The 17854-nt window shown below is 40.6% G+C and overlaps 1 protein-coding gene across 2 annotated transcripts; it reads right to left on the reverse strand.

Moving 5' to 3' along the window:
* Positions 1-1436: 1436 nt before the first annotated feature.
* LOC111869287 (probable small nuclear ribonucleoprotein Sm D2) lies at positions 1437-14353 on the reverse strand. 2 transcript variants are annotated; one of them, XM_023860684.2, is made up of 4 exons: positions 14158-14351; positions 13948-14071; positions 7822-7956; positions 1437-1796 (listed from the first exon to the last, which is right to left on the reverse strand). In XM_023860684.2, exons 1-4 carry the CDS (start codon positions 14160-14162, stop codon positions 1692-1694), a joined length of 369 nt encoding a protein of 122 aa, XP_023716452.1. In that variant the 5' UTR covers positions 14163-14351; the 3' UTR covers positions 1437-1691. The 2 variants fall into 2 exon arrangements, with proteins under 2 accessions (XP_023716452.1, XP_023716453.1); XM_023860685.2 differs by lacking the exon at positions 1437-1796 and adding an exon at positions 1803-1993 and having other exon boundaries at positions 14158-14353.
* Between the last annotated feature and the right edge of the window lie 3501 nt (positions 14354-17854).

The following is a 17854-nucleotide window of genomic DNA, read 5'->3' on the forward strand; positions in this document are numbered from 1 at the left end:
CCCACAAGGTTTGTAAACCTAAAATGTCTGTCTTGTGGTATAACGGGACTATCCTTTCCATTTTTGGCTGTCGACAAATATCATCCCCTTCTACTTCCAATAGTAACCCGCTATGATCACTGATGCCAGGTACAATGTCACACGAGGTAAGTGAATTATCAGGCCTGAAGAATTAAATATCCAGTAAGGCATCTCCTCTTGGCGGACCGCCTACAACCTGTGCGTATAGCCATTATTCCATAACATTTTGTTTACCAATGCTTGAAAGCCACTTGTTTTTTCCGCATCCCCATTCCAGTCCGTCTGAGGTAAGTTCAATCTCCACCTATGATGCTTCTTTTCGCTGTGTCTCGCATAATCTTTCTGTCGCCAACATATCCTCATTTGGGACTCTGTAAATACCTATAATTTCCCACGAATATTTTGGATCCACTCCTTCCACTTCGACTGTGATTATCTCTGCTTCATCTGTCCAAAACTCCATACAGGTAATGAAATTTTTAACACATATTACCCCCCCCCCCACCAACATGGGGAGACCTGTCTGTAAAGTCAACATTTTTCCCAAACCTCCTGTCACCTCATCCCTCTTCAGTCCAAATATTCTTCACGACACCCTGTTTTCACACACCCTCAGTCTATGTTCCACCCTTAAAGTCATTCACACCCATACAGAACCATGGACAAAAGGTTCTGGACTGGATGGTAGCAAGCACAACCTGAATTCAGCTTCCCCTTAATTTCATCTTAAATCAAACTTCGATTTGTTATTGTCGTTCCGAAATAATCAAAGGCCAGTAACACAGAAATAAGTGTGCAGTGCAGAGAAGGAAGATGTGGTTTTGCCAGGAAAGATCAGCTACCACAGAATTCCAAAATCATCCATTTTGCAGCATGTTTAAAGACTGAGCAATTCTAATGTTTCAGTTATAATTGCTTCAAAGCAAGAAAATGCATGGGTGTGCACAAAATGTGAAGTCTGCTGTGTTTAGAAACAGGCCAAAATGTAAACTTTTCAGGTTAAAGACAATGGAGGAAACAAGATTCCCAAACCGTTGCAAACACTGCTCTCTGCAGCAGACCTTTAAAATGTTATTATTTTATGCCATCAGCTGAACTACAAACAGTATCAGTACCAGAAAATATGTCTTCATGGTCGTGGTCTGCACATCTCAACTAATATTAATAACGATGATAAAAACAACCATTATTAAATCTCACCTGGCAGTGGTAAGAAATAAATGAAAAATAATAGTCATGTAACAGAATGCAAATGCAGGAAATATGTAAACTCAGAAAAATTACATTCATTAACATTATTTTTTCCTGAGAAAAATTTGTGGTGAAACATCTGGGCTTAGTCATGGAACGCTTATCTACGCAGAAGATATATAATTCTAAGTACTTATTTTAAAGTTAGTGTCTATACACAGAGATGTTACACAGTACAGATATTTTATTAATGCTTCAATATAAAATACAGTGTTATTGACATTTGGCCATTTTTCAACAAATTATTAAGTGATGGTTTACAATCTAGTAAGGAGATGGCACTGCAAGTTTCCAATGTGTTCTCATGTCCAATATCACTGACAGATTTTGCTGATAACCACTGTTGTCACATACCACGTGTGTAAACATCCTATGTATTCCAAAGGTTTTCAGTATAATTAAAGATCCCTTTGCAGACATTATTTTGCACCTGCAGTAGCTAGTGGGTTTCTTAATACTAAAATGACTGAATCACCACGCAGAAACATCTTGGAAATAAACCTGTCCTTGTTTACTGGTTTTGCCTGAAACAAACATAGAGGATAAATACAACTGTACACTTACTGTGTTTTTGAACATTATACATCAACCTGTTTTTTTAAAGACAAAGTTTTTGAGACTGGATTCTGTCTCCATCATCAAGTATAAAACCTGCTCAGTTGGGCCCAATCAATAGAGCTGGTCCCTATCTCTGGACACCAGCACCAATATAAGACAGGATCTATAAATGAACCACAACATAAACCATCACCAAGAGTTAACAAAGACATTAAAAACACTAAAAATACTCCATGCATGAGGCCTAGCATCTACATCCAGGCATAATTTAATGACCAGTGTCTATGCAATCACAGTACTATCAGAATATAACTCATCAATAAGAGACAAACCAGCATGGTGGACAATGTCCAATATCACAAGAACTGTGTTAATATACCATCATCAAGAACTCTTAGATCTTATTCACAAAAGATAAACATTATCAATTTTAAGCAAAAACTTATTAACTTATTTTCTTACTATAACTTACTATTTTTCTCCACCAAGATTCCTGTAAATTAAATGCAGAGAAGTAATAAAACTGTTTACTTATTATGGCAATCTTATATACAGACGTTCCTGTTGACAAAAATTTACCAGAATCTTATAAATATATATCCTGCATAAAAGAATAAATTCCCAATTCCATGCACAAGATATCTTAATATCAGTAATAACTACATTGAAATAGTTCAATTATTTTTTCATTAGAATAACCTTAAGAATCCATATTCCTGCAACTCAATGTTCTATTAACAATCTGGTGCCACAAAGTGATGGCTTTGTGCATTAAATGTTTTACTAGCAACAAGATTATGGTGAGCATGGATTTTTTTTAACTATAAAAACTGATTATAGTTGCAAGAGACAGAGAAGACAAGGAATCTGGATGAAAGGATTTATATAGGATGAGTAGGGCTAAATGGTGAAAGGTAAAGCTATCCCTGTAACAGGCCATGAAGGCCCATAGGGTTGTGAGACGTCAAGGCTCCCACACCTTTTTTGAACAATCGGCTCACAGATGGTAGTAAGGTTGTAAGCCTTACATGCTGTAACCACCCTTTACATGCCCCCCCCCATAACATTCCTGGTGCTCATTTCTGTTAGAGGTTGAGTTGACCCCAGGGCCATAGTGCGGTTGGAAGGATTAGGTAAACTGAGAAATTCCATCGTATCGGGTCTCGAACTCATAGCACAGTGCCTCAATCAACTATGCTACTATGTGCCCAGATGAGTAGGGCTATAAAATATAATTTAAATGAAATTCACGCTTGACCATTTCCAATCAGACCTGGTTAAAACTGGCTACTATGCGAACGTCTAGGTTTCTTTTCCAGCAGATCTACTTTATAAGTATTATGTTAGTTTTACTTTATATTCATGAAGAACTTATTACGTACATACAATTGAGCTGCAGCAGTTGTACTGCTTGGAGGAAATAAATGTTGCACAAAGTGTATTTGAGGCTGGGTGGGTTTACATGGACGGCCAGAGCAGAGAAAATAAGTCCTTACTGAACAGCTGTTCTTGTGATAACAGTAGGCTGTATTATGTAGGAGGATTAATGCATGGGAGGGCGGCAGATCAGTACACTTAAGACAAATGATGGCTGCGTTGTAACATTAAATCAGAGCCTGTATGTCAGAGAGCTGAAAGCCACTAACAGTCCATTGAAGCAGGTCCATAACAAATGGCCAAAACACTACAGTGCTTTAAAGGGAGATTTGTTGGGTTTTCCTCTAGGAGTGCAAGGGCCCACTGTTTCAGATGGGGACTCACTATGGTTTGGTACAGTTGCTGGGTGGAGGCACGTGGTAGCGTAGTTGGTTGAGGCATTATGCTACAAGCCAGAAGGTCACGGGTTCAAGTCCTGATGAGATCATTGGATTTTTTCCAATTGACCTAATCCTTCCAGCCGCACTATGGCCCTGGGGTCGACTCAGTCTCAAACTGAAATGAGTACCAGGAAGTAATTAAATAATTTTCCTTGGGAGTAAAGTGCAGCCGGGGCATAAGGCTGACAACCTTACCGCCATCTTTGTTTTTACCAGGAATGGAAATATATTTATTTTTGTTAAAAGTTTCTGTTGAGATAAGAATAGTCTAGACTGGTTGCCTGGGTATCCAAAACATGCATTGGTGTCTAATATGAAAACATCTTAGATTATCGGTCTATATGAATACTCTGTCCGCATGACAACTGACTGATGAGTGAATTGCTGTGGGTGGAGGTTACTGTTGTTTGAGTAGTGCCACTGGTTCCTCTTGACCAGCTGAAAGCCAATGTATAGGATTGGTTCCTAGTCTTCAGTTTGCTTTCCTGAAACTTTCTCCAGGCCTTCCTTCAGCCCCAAGTTCCTGGTCAACTTTTCTGTCCAAATAAGTGGTACATTTTTGGTTTGATGGATGTGCTCCAAAGCAATTAACACATTGGCACAGGTTGGGGCATGATACATCATCCTAGTCACTCTCACCGTGCACACCAAAGACATGACTAGATACACATCACTGTATTGAGTAATGAGTTTGAGGGGGGCAAACTCAGTCATCCCATACATAGACTTCTACTGGGTCCACTGTGTGCCCCCACAGCTGCTCAGGCCCTTTAAGAGCCTTGGGCTTAGCTAGAGCCAAAATCCTCTAGACTGACCCTTCTGAATATCTTTCAGTTCTACCCATGCAGAGCTCAAAATGCTAGCTCCATTTTCAACTGGGCAAACAGAACCTCTTCTTCTCTTGGGCTGCTGGCAACAGGACATCCCAGAGCCCTTCTGTCACTCAATGACAGGGCCAGCAGGTCCCACCTCCATATAAGGCCCCAGTTCCTTTGAGGAAATAATTCTGTATTGACCTGCTTCTTTGCTATCCTGTCCAATTCTTCTAATAGTCAGGTTATTAGGCCCTACCAAGAGACCTCTTACACTCTACAAAGTCCTACATCACTAGAGAGCCGCAACTTTAGGACCCATGGCTCTTCACTCTACTGAGCTTCAGGGGCCTTGTGGCTGATTGTCACACCTCCCAGTTAGCAGTAATATGTCACATTAAGGGTGTTATGGCTGTTCCACTGCTATGCTATTTGGGCCTCTAACAGACTACTACTACTACGTGGGTACACACACCTACACTTGCATATAGGGGTCAATGAGAGAAGTACAGTCTTAATGTTGAGCTCACTGAGGGGAAGTAAACTGGATGCTGCACTAAAACCATGGAATAGCACTAAGGAGATAGAAGGGATCTCTCCTGGTGAGACAAACAGCTTAATACCGAGTCTGCCAAAAAGAATGTCAGGATTCCCAATACCTGTAATTCAGGAATGAAAACAGATATGACAATTTTGGTGCCTGTGGTGTAATAGTAAACTAAAACAGTTTCATGGTGACTGCCAAGCAATGAGATTCTGCTCCTACAGAAACTCATGACAGCTACACACTAAACCAAAAGAAAACCAACAAAATCATAAAGCAGTGTTTCTCAACCGCAGGGCCGTGACCCAGTACTGGGCCCTGGCATCAATTATACTGGGCCCTCTTCTTGTAGAAGAAAGGACTGACCATGCCACAGTCTGACAAAGGTTTAGAACCACTTCCATAAAGCAAATACATGCATGGCAACAGCACAGTAACCCATATAACCTAGAATATGCCGAGGCAGTTACACAAAAGAAAAGCAGAACAACATTGGAGCAGGGCAGCAGATTCCTTCATCACAACAACTTGCATGCCTGATAATGGCAAATTGGGCCAAAACATACAGTTAAGTACAACGAAGAGAAGACGAGTGAAGATTAATTGAATTTGCACACTGAGGGCTAGGGGTGGAACACAAAGTCAGATCTACACAGTGCAACAGGACGCTGCAATATAATACAGGGTGTCTGGATGTAAGGGATCCAAAATCAAAAACTAATTGTCATACACATATCCGGTTTATGTCATCAGAAAGGAAAACTTCAAAAGTTTCTTTTCATGCCTGGCTTACACGCATGTGCCAGCTGGTAACCTTCGGCAAGTTAAATGCATATTGTGGCTAGTAGAGTTGAAATCTCTTATGGCTGTCCAGCGTTCTTTTACAGTGCAATACTGATTCAACCTCCTACATGGAAAAACATTTGGTCCTGGCACAACAGGTAGTCTGTTGCATGTAAAATCTGGAAAGACAAGGACCTCTGAAGAAACTGTCAACTGTATTACAGAGGCATTCCAGCAAAAAAAATTGTTTGCTAGCTTACATCTACATATTCCAGGTTCAACAGTGCATGATTTGCTAAACCTAAGAGCATACAAGAGTCAAATGATTCCTGCACAAAAACGGAGTGACCAAGTAACATGCACAAACTTCACTGTGGACATGCTAGAAACAACTGAAGCATCACCCAACTTCCTCCGCCAAGCATGTTTCTCGGACGAGGTGATGATCCATGTCAATGAAGCTGTATACAGGTACAACTGCAGGATTGGGGCAGTCAAAAATCCACATGTCACATGAGTTGGAGAGTGGCAGCCCCAAAGTAAACGTGTGACCAACCTTAATGCATGACAAGTTGGACCGTTTTTTTTTTTTTTTTTTTNTTTGTGTGGAAAAGACTGACTGGATGTTCATACTTTGACATGCTGGAGCTGTATGCTCTGCCCCAGTTACCAACTCAAACTATCCTCCAACAAGATGCGATGCCACCACATCTCTGCCACAAAGTTAGGAATCATGTGGACAATCATTTCGCTTCCAAGGTTGCCAGATTTAAACACAACGGATTTTCTCTTGTGGGGTTATATGAAAAACACTATCTACAAGGTTAAGATCAATTATCTTCAACACCTGGAAGCCTGCTTAAGGGGCGCTGTGGCTATGGTAACACCAAACATGATTCAAGCAACGTGGAATGAGGTTGAATATCGTCTGGATATCTGTCGTGCCACCAAAGGAGTCTACACTGAAAGTTATTGAGAAAGTTATATACTCAGAAAAAACTCTGATAGTCTCCCTTTGTAATGGTGTAACATATAAATGTGTATAATAAATGCTTTCTTAGATATATTATTTTATTTTGGATACATTTCATCTGGACACCCTGCATTATGAACCCTCATATCTCTTTTTGCTCCTAAGCTACAGATGCCTGAAAACTCAGTATTTTCACCTTAAAATGTAAGATAACCATGGAAGAAAATGAACTGTTGTGACAAATTCAAAGGGACATGGCAAACCAGGTACAGGTATCATATTGTCATGTGTAGGGTGGTACGCGCGACAAAAACAATGGGCTCTAGATCGGATGATTGGATTTATTAGCACTTTGGTTACAATCTCTCCTAATTGCATTTACTACAGTGCTATCGTTGATTTACACAATTCACACACACACGCACGCGCGCGCGCACGCACACACACACACACACACACACACACTAGTCCTCTCCTAGCAATGCAATTAATACACAGGAACTAGCAGTTCAAATCATTCCAAATATTACACATAAATAAAATCTTCAAATCACATTTTAAACCTTCACAGGCCAACCTCCTCATTCCAATTCGCCCTGTTCGCGTGATTCCACCACCATTTGTTCTTCTAGAGCAAACTCGTAACTCAGGGCTGTCACTCACTTCTAGTCATAATTCGACCTGAACTTAAGGCTCAAAGCTCTCATTATATAGCTGCAGCATGGACCACACAGGAAACATAATTCCATTGTTGATGACACAGTTCTCAAAGAAAACATTTCACATGATATCTCATTAGTCCATTGGTGTGCTGACTGTCGCCTAGCAACGAGCTATAAACATTTGCCCTATTGTTGTAACGCACTCAACTGAAGGTTGTTTACAGGTCGTTGCCTAGAAACGCTTTGGCCATCCACGTTATAATATGATGACTGTGGGGATGATATAATAGATGTTCAGTGTGCAGAGGGGGTCAGTGCACAAGATGAGACATAATTACAGAATAATGTAACTGGTTTACTAAAACAGTAAAAGAGAAATATAACATTCCCAGAAACTTACTTTCTTCTTTCCTTTTCCAGTTCGTGGAAGTTCCGTCCACATCTCCTTCACATTTTCCAACACCATGTTACAATGTCTATCAAATGCCTTCACCCGTCCCAGAAGTTTTTTGTTGTTCCTACAGTTGATCAACACCTGTAAAAAAACAGTACAGGAAAGCTGGAAACCAAACAATTATGCACATGTCTGTACCTATGCTGCTACACCTTTACCTGTAATATTAACACTATTGTCATGTGTCAAGAGTGACTATCAACAGGGTTTTTTGGATTTAAGATTGGATTTATTGACCACAACACTTGACCCATGACTACATTTAATTATAGCGCCATCGCCAATTTCCACACTTTACAAATACTACTGCACATGTTACAGTCTCCACTAGTCATATCTGGTAACGGCTTCTAACAGTGGAGGCTCTTCAACTGCACCAAACAAGTCTTCTCTTTATAGACTCCCTTACCATTCTCTCAGTGTTTCAACTGACTGACTAACAGGCTGGTGGCCATTTCACACCAACCTCCTAGTCTTCTCTACACAGGCTGACTTTCAACTGACTCAGCCACACAGACGTTTACTGTGCCACTGTGTAGCAATGGCCATGGCGGGGATTGCAGAAAACACCGTTTCTCACAGTTCCTCTGTTATTGCATGTTGATTTGGTGCCATGGGAAACCGTATGTTTTCAATCACTATCTAGTAACGGGTCTACATGCTACAACATTCATTTCAAATTACAATTTCCTTTACAGCCACCTTCCATTAATTTGGAGACTTCTTAATGTACATATTGATGTTTTTAAGCTTTATTCATTATTCTACTAGAGAAAATGTAAATCATGCGCAGATCACATTTCATGCATCATATGCATACTCCACCAAGATTTTAAAATCTCCCACTCCTGTGTTGCCAGACTTTTTGCCACAGCTATTTCCTGCTATTTCCTGTCTCCTGGGCAAAGCCACAGCAGAATGCAAAGCACAGGCTGTTACCTACTGCCTGGTGCACAAGTTTTAGACTTCTGCACAAATGCCAGGTCAGATGCAAAGCTAGTGCAGTAATCACAAATTGGGCCATAGCACACTAAATATAAACAAATATATATATATCAACAATTCCTTGCATACACACAGGAGGCGAAGGCCCTGATAACGCTGCAATAAGGGAATGTCAAGTGGGAATGATGACCAAACTCTGACAAATCAAGACTAAACTTTCTTTCTCTGTTCTTGATAAGAGAAGTGCAAGATATTTAATTTTATTTAATTCATATTCTGCTTGAAAACAAAGTACTCATGAAAAAATTTGGATTTAAGGATGAAAAATGGGCAATGTAGGAATTTATGGGAACTCATAACAGTCACCTGGTACTGTTATGGCGCAAGATCCAGGGCGGGTATGAAGACTCTTCATGTGGACAGAATGCTGGGGACAAAGAACAGAGCTCTTCCAAAGCAAACACTTAAAAAACCAAGAAGGGCTGATTCCTTCTTGTAATCACACAGTTTCAATTTCTGAGTGTCAAAAAGTTGAATGATCTGTGAATGAAGAACTAGAAGGAAAGCAATCATGGCCTATTTTAAGGCACTGTGTCTTCTTGGTAAGTTACATGTCTCTACGATTTCCCAGTCACTAGCCAGTGTCTATAAGCAATGAAAGTAACTTCTCCAGTGATGAAAGTGCTGGCCCTGTGCCCAGACATACTGCATATATCATTTAAACAGGTTTAAGCTGACATGAAGAGGTTCTTCACAATTAATTCATAAAACTGTCATGTACGGATGGAGTTAAAGTAATGTCATCACTTTTGCTGCTAATCTATTCCTTGTGGATTATTTTACAACATCAATAGCTAGACTATTACAGCATCAAATGTTAGGGTGACAGATGGTGAAATGGAAAGAATTTTGGAAGGAGGCAATCGTGTCCTAATTGAGGTACTATGCCAGCATTTGCCTGAAGGGACTGACGAAAACTTCATGGCCCATTCCAGATTTCAATGAAGTGCTCCCTAAATATGAGCAGAGTGTTACAGCTAAACAAACCTGCTCAGTTTGTTGCGGATTATTTTGAAATGCCAGTCTCTTATGGAGGATGTCTCAGTGAATATCTTAGCCTAGTCCCCACTTCACCCACACTCTCCCCTCTGTAAGCATATCATGCATGCTTTTTTGAAGGTTTCTTGCCCAAAACAGATGCACTACATCTGAGTTCATCCATAAGTTTGAGGATTCCTCTTGTGCTTGCAACAATGACTCTAGAATGCTCATGGGTCAATTTTTCCCAACATTCACCACCAGAACCACAATGAACATACAATTCATATAAAAATATACAATATTTGATACAAAATGCTGACCCATATCCACTCACAGCAGTAACTAGCACTTAATCACTGTTCAACACTATTACAGCCTTGTTTGTTAGATAGAAAACCTATTTATGTGAACATGAATCAGTTCAGGGGAGTGTACAAACGATATTCAGTCCAAAACAATCTATGTTTCTATCAGAATTGAAAGGCAGAACTCAGCAGAAAGTAGACTGTTTCTGACCAGCAATCATGAAGTTACAGAAGCATGTATCTTAGCATGAAGGACTGTAATATCCTTGCATTTACAAGGATTTGGAGGGTCTGATGAAAACCATGAAAATTTCAGTCATGATAGCTAAACTGACACTTAAACTCAAGATCCCCGTAACGTAAAACAGGAGTGCTGACTGCCCAACAGCAACATCAGGCACCAAGATGATAGGAGGTTAACAACAAGATAGTTCTGAAGATGGGAGATAAACGGAACCCACAATAATGTCCGAGGACAGGCTTTCTGCAGCTGCTAGCAGTACTGTACTTTCATGTCTGCTACACAATGATAATTTAGTTTGTACAGATGGGTTAATAAACAGGCCAAAAAACCTGATGAAATACAGAAACCTGAGATTTCTATTCTGAAGTCATATGCCTCAAAGCTGTTATTGGGCAGTGGATGCAGAGATGCATACAAAAAGGAATTAAAATGAGGGAAAAGGAACAATAATTAAGACAAAATCAGTGATTAAAATGGAAAGGCCTACACCCAGAGCAAAATAAAACAGATGGCAGAGACAGTGCTATGTAGGCATGAGACAGAAACCAACTTATTTCTCTCAAATAACTTGATTCCAAAAGGTTCTGACAATGGTGCATATCACTTGGAATTACTGGGTTTTTGGACTTTGCCCTAAGAATACCAGAAGATGAACGAAGTCCAAAAACCTACTAATCCCAAGGGAAATAACTTTGTGTAACTTTAATTTCACCAAAAACAGCATCACTTGAATCCTAGGAAACATCTGGCCTTCTCTTCAGAGCAAATTTTGCATTTACCCGTACTCTGATGAACAAAATCATGAAAGCCATGACATGAACACCATCATTAAATAGGACTACTACAACAAAATGTGTTTAGGAAAATGAAGAAATGTTCTTACAACAAAGATACTGCTGAAAGAAGTAATTTATAATGGTTTCTGATAAAGGCAGTATGCATAAACAAAACCCAAAATCCCTGACAGTACAAGGGGACATAAAAGGTAAGTTAAAAGAACAGTTTATTCCATGTTTATTAATCGACAAATAAACATGAATATTTAAGAAATGGTCACCAGCAGTAAATTCTGACATCAGAAATGAGAGCTAAAAATTGTTCATGAAGTTCAATTAATTCAAGTATAAGACTGGACATTGTAACACATAGCTCAAACATAAGGTTCACTTTTTTCCTTCATTACTGTTTTCTCGATCTCAACACAACAATTATCAAAATCTCAATCACATTTACTGTGTATAATGAGTTTATTGGTATTAATGGTATGGCAATGTGCTACATGTTTCAAGCTAATAAAGCCATCATCAGGCAATAGACACTAATGACTTTTCTCAAACAAATGAACTGAATTTTATATGAATTTATATATTACAATATAACAACTATTACAAATGTATCTGACTTTACACACAGTCAATATATTGAGCATTTCGCTACAATTAATATGATTCTTGTAAATATAAAAGTTTTACATTAAATGGGTTCCTAGAGATGTACATGGTGTCTATATAAGAAAATGAATTTCCCAGCATATTATGGAACCCAAAGGTTCATTACCATGTTCACAAGAGCCCTTCACTGGTCCCTATCCTGAGTTAGAACAATCCAATCCATACCATTCCATCCTACCTCTCTTTAAGATCCATTTTAATATTGTTCACCCACCTATGCCTTGGTCTTCCCAGTGGTCTCTTTCCTTCTGGCTTTCCCACCAATATCCTATACACATTCGTCTCCCCCATTCGTGCTACATGACCTGCCCACCTCATCCTCCTTGACTTGATCATTCTAATTACACTTGGAAGAAAATGAAACATAAAAATAATAAAAGCTTTAAGTTATAAAATACAATCAGATGAGGAATTAAAATGTTGCTTGTTATGTCATATTTAAATATCTCATACATAAATACTATTCACGCTGGTGTCAATCATTGCAATTATGGCACTACAAAATGCAGTTATCTATGCATGTTGTTTTGGTTGTGGTCTAGTTTGTTTCTACTCCCATTAGATTTCCTTATGGTGAGCAGTCATATTGCTCGGAACTAGATACTGTGAGCAGTTGCAATCTGACATATAACAAAGCCAGACGCTGAAACACGAAAGGTGGATAAACCCATAAAATAAAGAAAACCAGACCAGGAAACATAGATATAAACAGTATGAAACATCACAACAATTAAGAAGAAAGTCGTCTTCTGGGATCTGGCGCCGTGTATTCTTTGTTTTAGCCGACGTTTCGGAGGAACGTATCGCCTCCATCATCAGGACAGGTGAACTGGCTTGTGAATGCAGAGAGCAGTAGCTGTAATGATTAGGAAGTGAATCATTACAGCTACTGCTCTCTGCATTCGCAAGCCAATTCACTTGCCCTGAAGATGGAGGCGATACGTTCGTCCGAAACGTCGGCTAAAACAAAGAATACATGGCACCAGATCCCAGAAGATGACTTTCTTCATAGTCATTGCCGTGAAAACCTCAAAACTTACATCACAACAATTAGTTCGGAACTGTCACAGAACATTGTTGTTACACTGTCAAATTACACTGACTTAAGATTTCCCACAATTCTTACAATGGACACACAAACAAAACACAGAAGAGCAAAATAAGTTTTGGGTGATGAAAGATTTACCCTAATGCATCACAATATGCAACTGTATTCAGAATATTTTGCATGACAAAATTTTCCATGAAACTTCAATGGACACACATCAAAAACGAAATTAATGTTTACTTCTTATGTAATATTATTATAAAATGAAAATTACAATTCTCTAAGGCGGGCAACTGCATTAATCTGGTGGCAGATTACAAATACAACTATAATAAAATTCTCTACAGCTCAAAACTGCATTTTTCTGGTGACAAAGCTTCAAAAACTTGAAGCAGATACATTACAATGTAGGTATCAGAACTTATACACACGAGTCTCTTTTTTCCCCCCTTGGCACCACAGCCCCAGTGGGCCTAGGCCTACTTCCATAAACTTCTCCGTTCACTTTGGTTTTTCTAGATCTTACATGTTCGGTAGGACTCCTTGGGTGGGTGATAAGCTCGTCGCAAGGCCTCTACCTGTACACAAACACAGAAAAACGCACACAAACATCCATGCCCTGAGTGTGATTCGAACCCACGATCCCGGCTTCCGAGCGAGCGAAGACAGTGAATGCCTTAGGCCCCCCCATACACACAGTTTGGCCTTCCGATCGACCTTACAGGCAAAACTGTGACAGTTTACCCCCTCCCTTTCCTCCCCATACACGCGCAGATAAAGCGGTAGGCTTCATGCCAAAATCATGATCTTCCAGCCTATAATGTTGAGTCACACACGTCACGTGCTACGGTCCTGCAGGCAGAACTGACGGGTTTCCCACAGGCCAACAGTCCAAACGATTGACCGGCCGGCCGCACCACACAAATCAGTTTTGCCTTTCAGTCTTCAACTGTGCAGGCCGAACGGAAAGCCAAACTGTGTGTGTATGGGGGCCCTTAGACCGCTCGGCTACCGTGACCGGCCGCAAGAGTCTCTTACCTGTGTATTATTTTTTACGGACTGTGTAAGAACAGAAAGGGGACCAGTGCTGAACTCTTCTTCTTCACGCTTTGCCAATTCCTCTGGTGTCATCTCAGACTTTGGTTTGGTCAAAAGGGTCGCCCTGAAATAAATAACATGAAAAAACGTCGTATGTACATGAAAATCATTCTAGACAGGAAAACCCACTCTGCCTCCATGAACACTTACGCCATTTTCTGAACTTGTACGCGTTTGTGCTTCACCCGAGTTCTGAATTAGAGAACAAAAACTTCAAAAAAAACCAACTACTATCCCAGAACAGCCTCACACCACCCACACCCTGCGAACGCTTCGCATGCCGTTACCAGATCGTCAAGGGCGTCAAACAGCCACAGCCGTCACACGCGTCACAGTGAAGCTTTGTAAGCTCAATTATGTGGGCGGCAAACATAGCCGCCTTTATGTCACGATCGCATTACTGCTGCCATCTACATTCGGGGGAAGATCAAATCCTGCTGAATGGCCGCCGCCAATGCCGAGAACACAATCGGTAACAAAGGTATGCTGTCATAGCACTTGCCTATGCAAAGCAGCCCCCACCCTCTAACCACTACGGAATATCAACGTCACAGAATGCCACTATATAATTTTTCCGACCTGGTCTGTTCTACTTATGGAGCTGAGCCCTTCTTATGAAGCTGCCAACTGTGGAAGAATTTTATGGAACCTGAAGGTTCATTACCGTGTTCACAAGAGCCCTCTAGTGGTCCCTATTCTGAGCCAGATCAATCCAGTCCATACCATCTGAACCTATCTCTCAATGATCCATTTTAATATTGTCCACCCACCTACACCTTGGTCTTTCCAGTGATCTCCTTTATTTCGGCTTTCCCACCAATATCCTATACGTATTTCTCCTGTCCCCATTCATGCTACATGCCATGCCCATTTCATCTTCCTTGACTTGATCGTTCTAATTACACTGAGAGAAGCATACAAGTTATGAAGCTCCTCATTATGCAGTTTTCTCCAACCTCCTGTCACTTCATCTCTCTTCGGTCCAAATATTCTCAACACCCTCAGCATATGTTCCTCCCTTAATGACAGAGACCAAATTTCACACCCATACAGAACTATGGGCAAAATTAGAGTTTTGTATATTCTAATTTTTACATTTTTATACAACAGACAAGAAGACAAAAGTCTCTGGACTGAATGGTAGCAAGCATTACCCGAGTTCAATCTCCTCTTAAACGGTTTAAATTAAAATTAAAAGAATTATTGAGTTGTCACCCATTTTATACTGTGGATAAATTTTTTGTACATACTAGTCGGTAAGATTAATTGTTTTCTGGTTCTATTCTTATGTCTTGACTTAGTTCTTTGTACTGCTTATTTATCCAATATGACTTTTCCACATCCTAAAGTTTTTTAATTTTATGAAATAATAGATGAGTAATGAAAATGAAAAAAGAGCTTGTACTGATGCCTGAAACCTTTGAGAGTTCTATGTCTTGGTTTTGCGTTGTTTTTGGAAACTGGGAGAGTTTTGTTGTATATATGGTTGATACGTTCTTTTTTATTGTTTTATATTATGAATGCCTTGACTTGTTCCTGTGGGAATGGAATGTTTGTTTTTTTATCTGTGACTCATTCTATATCCAATGGTTCTTTCCCAACCTGTATCTGGATCTATTTTGAATTTGAAATAAATGAATGAATGAACTGTGCCACATTTTCAAAACATCTATTTCCTATCTTTATGTCATAATTTTGCCCTGCACTTTGGTGACGAGACAGCAACATATACTTAGTTTTCTCTGTGTTTACTTCTAGACCAACCTCTTTACCTGCGTCAATTAAAGTTTGTGTGTTTTTCTTTATGGTATCTACATTATCACCCAGTAGATTAACATCATTGGCATAGACCAACAGCTGATGTGTTCCGTTTAATTTCAGTCCCGCCTAGTTTTCTTGGACCGTCCTCATGGCATATTCTAAAGCAAAGTTGAATAGCAGTGGTGATGAAGCATTCCGTTGATTTAAACCATTCTGCATACGAAACCTATCAGACAAATATTTACCTATACAGACTTTACCATACTTTTCGTTTAAGCACATTTTAAACGGAAATCGGTATTTTTCATTTGTGGACCTCAAGGACGCCTACTATCACATAGGGATAAGGCCAGAGGACAAACCCAAGAGAGGAATTACGACACCATTCGGGACGTATCAGTACGAAAGATTAGCATTCGGTTTAGCAGGCTCACCATATACCTTCAACAGGGTTATGGATGAGGTACTGCTAGGGTTAGGAAACGTGACGTGTTTAGTTTTTATGACGCTGTGTTGGTTTTTGGACGCACTTTACAGGAACATACGGAACGCTTACGAGAAGTTTTTGGACGGTTACGTTCTGTTAAATTAACCCTAAATTTAGAAAAATGTCATTTTGCTAAGGACAATGTAGAATATTTGGGTCATTGTGTAACACGAGAGGGGGTTAGACCCAGTGAAGATAAGGTGAGAGCAGCGGCCTCCGTAGTCTAGAGCGTCTAGAGGTAACGTTCCCACCTCATGACTCGTGGTACGCGGGTTCAAACCCGGCGGAGGTCGTGGAATTTTTAAGGGCGGAAAAATTAAGGGGACAAGTCCTCCGGGAGGGGCTTTAAGCCGTGGATCCCGTGTCTTAGCTTTACGGCACGTAAAAGAACCTCATATCTCCAAAGGAGGCCACTGAGCCAAATTCAAGGTCATTTCCCGCCCAACAGTAGTCTCTAACGCCTCTGATAGATGGGGGGGAAGCATTGTAGATACCGCCAAGCCAGCAGAGGCCAAACTCGATGGCTCGGTCGGGACTGATGGTACGCACCAATATCGGTAGGGTATAGAGACTGGTAGAATATCATAGAGGGAAGCACAATGGACCAGTACTGGTCTAAGTGCATGGGGAAACCCACCCTATCCAATAATTAACTAACTAACTAAGGTGAGAGCGATTCGAGACTACCCTCGACCCCGCACTGTGACGGAGGTACGATCCTTTTTAGGATTAAGCAGATATTATAGACAATATATTCCAAATTACGCGGAAATCAGTCGACCCCTCACCGTTTTGACAAAAAAGGACCACGACTTTCAGTGGGACAGGGATCAAGAAGCAGCGTGCAGTCGCTTAAAATATGAAGTCAGCTCAGATACACACACTACTTGCTTACCCGAGTATGGATCCCACTCATGAGTTTAGATTACACACAGACACGAGTGACCATGGGATCTCGGCAGTCTTAGCCCAAGTAAAAGAGGGGAAGGAACGCCCAGTTAGTTACGCCAGTAGACAGCTGACTCCTGCCGAAAAGAAACTTTCAGTTACCGAAAAAGCACTGTTAGCGGTAGTGTATGGAACGAAACAATTTAGATGCTACCTGTATGGTCGCAAGTTCACGCTCGTGACCGACCACCGAGCGTTATGTTGGCTATTGAAACTGAAAGATCCGAGCGCCAAACTCACAAGATGGGATCTTCGCCTGTCGGAATTCGAATATACGGTGCCTACGGTATTACACCGACCAGGCAAATATCACTGCCTACCGGACGCTCTATCCCGCCACATCGCGACCCTCACGATCGAAGGGCAGGTAACGAGACCTTAAGTGAAGGCAGAACAGAAACTGGACGTATTTTGCAAGAAGGTAAGGATGGCCTAAGCCAGCGGAAAGATTATATGGTAGATGAAGACGGCCTGTTATACCAGAAAACCCCGGAAGGAACACCGCGGCTAGTGATACCAGAGACGTTGGTGGGCAGGCTCATACGGGACCACCACGACGCCAAGCATGCAGTCACGCTGGAGTCAAAAAACGCAGCAATGGATGCGGAGGAAATACACGTATTATTGGCCCAACCTACACCGGGACATCGA

This window comes from Cryptotermes secundus, unplaced genomic scaffold (assembly GCF_002891405.2).
Source record: "Cryptotermes secundus unplaced genomic scaffold, Csec_1.0 scaffold124, whole genome shotgun sequence".
In the NCBI taxonomy this organism is placed as follows: Eukaryota; Metazoa; Arthropoda; class Insecta; order Blattodea; family Kalotermitidae; genus Cryptotermes; species Cryptotermes secundus.